Source organism: Vipera berus (assembly GCF_964194415.1).
Source record: "Vipera berus genome assembly, chromosome: 3".
Classification (NCBI taxonomy): Eukaryota; Metazoa; Chordata; class Lepidosauria; order Squamata; family Viperidae; genus Vipera; species Vipera berus.
The window spans coordinates 39,420,043-39,426,520 of record NC_138204.1 but is presented as its reverse complement, the minus strand read 5'-3'; the positions used below and the strand labels follow the sequence as shown (position 1 = coordinate 39,426,520).

Genomic DNA, 6,478 nt, shown 5'->3' with positions numbered 1-6,478 from the left:
CCACTGCAATAGACTCAGTACTCTTGAGGATACAGCCAGTAAACAGAGTGTGAATTCTGACATAGTCTTAGAATTAACACTTGAAGTCAACTATCAGTGTAAGGTATGTTTGGATGCAGCCTTTAGTATGCCATAACTTTGACTCAGTCACAGATATTTAACAGGAGTCTAATGATCAAATCTTCTGATTACACCTCTGTGGTTCCCAAGAGGTGCATTCACTTTATTTCATCTTTCACAAGTGACATGATACACATCAATCACCATAAAGTCATAGGTCAAAGGAAGAAATGAAATCAATACTGAAGTGCTTTCGAGTAAGATTATTTCTTGACTAGTTTTTGTTTTATGCCAATGAATACCCATAGCCTTTCAGTTTATGTTTTAATCTGTCATCAGACATTAAAACCTCACATTGTTAACAAATAAATCAAAGCTTTCAAGCTCAGCCTTTACATAATGGGGAAGTGTCAAAGTTTATTTATTCAGAAGACTCAAATAATGCAATGGACTTTATTTCCTAGCAAAATGAGACAAATTATGGTCTAAATCAGACATGTCAAACTTGCGACGTCACATGAGTTCGTGCAACGTATCGGGACGGTTTTGCCATTGGCAGCAATAGGGTGGGCGTGGCTTCCGTACGATGCATCCGGCCTGCGGGCCGGCAGTTGACACCCCTGGTCTAAATGAAATATTTTATAACAAAAATATAAATAAGATTAGAAATATTTTCTTTAACACCTATAACTTATTTTTAAGGAAGTAAGATAAAGGCTAAGCAAAAGAGGAGGAGGAAAAAAAACCAAAGGAGTTTTCTAAAGATGCACAAGTTTGTCGTTGCACATACTTCTCATGAATTAGAGGTGATCCATGAATGTTTTTAATAAATATGAGTCTTCAATCCTCCCTTTGTTGTGTTTTATCACTCAATTGCTCACACCTGTATTGTAAATTGCAGATTGTGACTTGCTAGGTCCCTTGAACTGAAATAGTTACCAAGTTATAAAGTGTAACTACTATTGCCAGACAGATTTAAATCAGTACAGAATATGTTTTATTCATTAAGCCAAGAACTCAGGGCTCTGGGCTGTAGAGGTAGAGCTGAGATGCAGAAATTTTTGAATGTTTCATAAAAAAACACAGGTGACCTGACTAGAAATAAAATCTTTTCTACGATGTTAACTATAGATGTAGTTGCCTTAGGTACATATTTGCAATGCCCTATCCTGCAGAAAATTTCTCTATATTGTTATTTAAGGCTCAGTTGTTGATTTAGATCACCAATGTTCCACCACTTCGTGGAGGAAGAAATACAAAGATAAGATCTTGTTTGGCAATATTTTCTAGGGTAAAAATCAGTTGTACCCACCTACTGCCATTCACAGGAGAGACTCCTATAAAATTAGCAAATTTTGTTAAATGATGTACAGTATTTAATATGATACAGAAAAATCCCTGCTAAATAAGAGATACTTTTAAAATGAGTTCTTACTTAGTATTCAACCTGAAATCCAACTTTTGGAGGGAAAAACTGCATATTCTGCCTGGGAGAAATCTGAGAAATAACTACCAGTCAACATCACCTACTTGACATTATTTTTTAGCAATTCACATATAATTAATTGCCAAGTAAGACAGTATTTTCTAGACAAGTAGGCACAATTGCCATTGTGAATCAGAATAAGGTGGTCCTTGGCATTTTGAGTTGTCCATTTATAGTTATGGGACAAAATAAATATTTACAAATGATTCAGTACTGTAATGGATCAAGGATACTCCAGGACTAACAATCAGTATGAAGATCATTTCCATGCCAGTGGAACCCACAGTCAGTTTTCTTTCTCTGGCACCACACCCCAGATTTCACACAGCCCTGAGAATTAAAGATTTCCAGAGGACTTCAAGAACTTATGGTAGCAATTCTTGAAAGGCTTTGATTTTGGCTATGTGTCATGGCTCTCACTTGCTTGAAAAAGATGAAAACTGATGCAAACTGAAGTCTTTATGATTGGGTTTTATAATCCACTTCTGAAGACTTGTGGAACAAAAATATCTCAACAGCAAGGGAATCTACCATCTTCAGTTAAGTTGCATTTTTTACCGCTTTAAATCAAGAACTCTGTACACTGGAGGCTCAGAGTTCAGGAGTAGTTTCCTGGACCACCCAAGGGAATAACAAAAACAGAGATATCATCTCCAGAGCCCAGTTTGTCATTGGCCAGCCTCCAGCCACGATCCTTCAGAACCCCTCTGGATCTCATTACCAACTCCTGGGCTGCCATGGTATACCTGGAAGAGAATTAACTAATTACTATTCACATTGAAATGGAAAGAAATCTAACATATTGTTATGAAGTAAGTATTCGTAGGTGCACTATAACCACCTCATCATTTTAATTGCTTGATTGTGAAGAGGAAGGGGAAAACAGAATGGCTTAAAGTTACCCTCTTGAGATTTTAATACAAGCTGGTTGTAGATTCAGCCAGAAAGCTGTTAGGAATAATAGACATAATAGAAACACTTACAGTAAAATGAATTGAACTATTTGGACTTCATTCAGGGGTACCAGAATCCAAATCTCTATAATATCATGAAACAAAATACTTCATTCATTTCAGCAAAGGACATGGCAAGGTGGTAACAGAGGGAACTCCATGTATAGCATAAGCTTGGCAGAAATGTGAGCTATTAAAAGCAGCCATGAATTATGGAGCTTATGGAGCAAAGGAACTGGATGAGGCTGTCAGCAGGCCCAGAGGAAGAGAGAGAGAGGCTTTTGGAGGAGTTGGTGGCGGCGGCAGCAGCGTGCTCCAGGGGCGAAAAGAAGCAAGGCCTCTTTAAGGAAAAGGTGGAAGAGTCAGGATCAGAAAAAGGAAAGAAGGCGAGGTTGTCAGAATACAAGCGAATTTGAGGGCTAATCCACATGGAGCCCCATTTCCATCTGTCCTGTTTGCCATCGTTCACTCCCTAGAGACTAAAATGGACAATGTGAAATTTGAGCGGGCCCCGAACAAGGAGTGTATATCGGAGGTGGTGACCCTTTGAGAGCTATATGCAACGAAATTTCATTTTGATGTATGCCGATTGGTGTACATTCAAAGTGACAATAAAGTTATCATCATCATCAATTGCCTCTGTAGTGAATTGCCTCTGTATTTTTACAAAAAGCAGAATCAAAGGCTTATAAGCAAATAAATAATTAAAAATAAACAGTAAGAAGTGTTTCCATTCCATACTCCTATCCCATATTTGAAAGACTATCCATTTATTAATCTGTTTATACATAAAAAGCTGGAAAGAAACTTCAAGATGGAAAAAAAAGTCATGGAAGGTTGCCATCATGAATGGAAGATTGGGAGAAAAATCTGCCTATTTTTCTTCTCAAAAATGCATTTCCAAAAAGTTGCAATTATATTCATGAGGTCCTAAACATGTGACTAGCCCTGAAAATAGTACTGAACAGAATTTTGAATACAGGTAATCCTCAACTTATGAATGTAATTACTTCTAACTGTTGCTAAGTGACTGATCATAAGTCATGATTCTCTCTCCTGTGGAACACTGCGGACTCTAGAAGCCCTCTCTCCCTCCCAGTTTTCAGTTTGTTGTTGTTGTTAGTTGCGAAGTCGTGTCCGACCCATCGCGACCCTATGGACAACGTTCCTCCAGGCCTTCCTGTCCTCTACCATCTTCTGGAGTCCATTTAAGCTCACGCCTACTGCTTCAGTGACTCCATCCAGCCACCTCATTCTCTGTCATCCCCTTCTTCTATTGCCCTCAATCTTTCCCAGCATTAGGCTCTTCTCCAGTGAGTTCTTTCTTCTCATTAGGTGGCCAAAGTATTTGAGTTTTAGCTTCAGGATCTGGCCTTCTAAAGAGCAGTCAGGGTTGATCTCCTCTAGGACTGACCGGTTTGATCGCCTTGCAGTCCAAGGGACTCGCAGGAGTCTTCTCCAGCACCATAGTTCAAAGGCTTCAATTCTTTGGCGCTCAGCCTTTCTTATGGTCCAACTTTCACTGCCATACATTGCAACTGGGAAGACCATAGCCTTGACTATACGCACTTTTGTTGACAGGGTGATGTCTCTGCTTTTTAGTGTGCTGTCTAGATTTGCCATGGCTTTCCTCCCAAGGAGCAAGCGTCTTTTAATTTCTTGGCTACAGTCCCCATCTGCAGTGATCTTGGAGCCCAGGAAAATAAAATCTGTCACTACCTCCATTTCTTCCCCATCTATTTGCCAGGAATTGAGAGGGCCAGATGCCATGATCTTGGTTTTCTTAATGTTTAGTTTCAACCCAAGTTTTGCACTCTCCTTCTTCACTCGCAAGAAGAGGCTCTTTAGTTCCTCTTCACTTTCTGCCATTAGAGTGGTATCATCTGCAGTTTTCAGTTAGTGCTCTATTTATATACAAAATGTAATTGCATCCAAGTTACATAAAATTAATTCAACATGGTGCCCTGACAGTAAGCAAAACAAAGAGTACAAACTAAGATTAACAGTAAGTGTTTCAGAAAGGACCATTCTAGTCAGTGCCCAGTGTCGTCCCCATCACTTGAAAGAAAGAAAATAGAACTCTACTCACCTGCAAGGATCATTGGGCTCATAGCCCATCAATACATCAATGACCACAGTGGCCACCTCTTGATCACTGGTGACATCCCAGAGGCCATCAGTGCCCAGCACCAGCACATCATCAGGGCAGTGCTCATACTGTGTGAGATCATAAATGTGCACCTGCAGATAAACACGAAGATACAACTTTGTTGCTATGAATTTGCATTGCGAAAAAGGTACCTAAGGGATCACTATCATTATGAACCTGCCAATTAGAAATGGTAGGAATTCTCAGAGGTTTGAACTTACCAAAAACATGAATGGGCAGAAAGCACTTGAGACTACTGGCTTTTAAAAGCCAAATATTGGAGAAAATGGAACAGATTTGTCCAGACATACAGTATTGGCTGATTAGTAAAAATGGGAAAAAGACATTTTAATTTTAACTTTCTTTGAAAATCCCTAACGGAACATTGATTCTTCTAAATTTCTCCAAAAGGAAATGTCCAACACTTTCCAGAGGTCATGAATGCCCCATAAAATATCTTTACAATACAAACCTCGGAATTCATCGTTAATTGGTTCTGGGAGGCACAACTAGTACGAAAATGAGTATCAAACAAATTTTTTCCATAAGGAATAATAGAAATTAAAATAAATTCCCAAACTAAAGACAATGCACATTTTTAAGGCAATAAGTAAAAAGATAGAGTTGTATAGCATTACAGAAATAAATCTAAAAGTTAATAAAGTTAATAAATACTAAGATTAAATAAAATAAAAACTTCACTTTACCTATACTGATGAGAAAAAAGAGTGCAACAATACACAAAATGACCACAGAAATTAAGATAAGACTGCAAGTGGATTTGCCCAGGGCGAAAAGCTACCATATGACTAATGCTGGCGCTTTGTTTCAGCTGAAAGGGTAACTGGACACGAGGCAAGTGACACCAACAAGTTCTAGCTTGCATGTTGAGTAGCAAACGGAACAAAAATTTCTCATCAAAATACATTGCGTACCAAATTCAATAAGTTTCAAAGCAGTTGAGTATTAAGGTACTGCTGTATTTATTTTCAACATTTCTATACCGCTTCCTATTCAAAGGAATCCTGAGGTAATTAAGGAATGCACTTTGTAACAGAAAGAGAACACAAATATTCTGATATACTGTCCTTAAAACAAATAAAGGGAAAGCTTATTTTTAAGGCCAGGGAAGGCAACCTTTTTAGACCTGCCTCTCACACCAGGGGTCTACAAGGGGACATGTCATGGTATCACCAGACTTACTGGCGACCACAGTTTTCAACCAGATTATCTATTTATGGACTTAAATTTCTTCCACCATTAAGCCTTCATTTTTTTTTGTCCCTGCCTATTTGAGAAGGTCTGGAGGCTAAAATATGTAAATTTGGAAGGTGATATTTGTGTGAAGAGTTGCATTAATCGAGTTCCAGTTTTCAAATCATGCCCACCTCCAAGTATACACACACATGCACCTAGATACAGATACATAGACGCAATGTAAATACAGGTACTCCTCCACTTACAACCACAACTGAGCCCAAAATTTCTGTTGCTAACCAAAACATTTGTTAAGTGAGTTTTGCTCCATTTTACAACCTTTCTTGCCACAGTTGTTAAGTGAATCATTGTAGTTGTTAAGTTAGTAACATGGTTATTAAGTGAATCTGGCTTCCCCATTGACTTGGCTTATCAGAAGGTCATAAAAGGTGATCACATGACCTCAGGACACTGCAACAGTCATAAATATGAATCAGTGGCCAAGCATCTGAATTTTGATCATGTGACCATGAGGATCCTACAATGGTCGTAAGTCTGAAAACTGGTCATAAGTCACTTTTTTCAGTGCCGTTGTAACTTCAAACGGTCACTAAATGAACTGTTGTAAGTTGA

The 6,478-nt window shown here is 38.5% G+C and overlaps 1 protein-coding gene across 1 annotated transcript in view; it reads right to left on the bottom strand.

The window, feature by feature from the left end:
• Positions 1–457: 457 nt before the first annotated feature.
• Positions 458–6,478, bottom strand: part of PPM1J (protein phosphatase, Mg2+/Mn2+ dependent 1J) — a gene marked incomplete at its 5' end in the record, with an annotated part of 44,113 nt that continues 38,092 nt past the window's right edge. The window contains 2 exons of the mRNA XM_081322181.1: positions 458–2,292; positions 4,589–4,740. Coding sequence (XP_081178307.1) covers positions 2,145–2,292; positions 4,589–4,740 — 300 coding nt within the window. The 3' untranslated portion in view covers positions 458–2,144. The remainder of the gene's footprint in view (positions 2,293–4,588; positions 4,741–6,478) is intronic.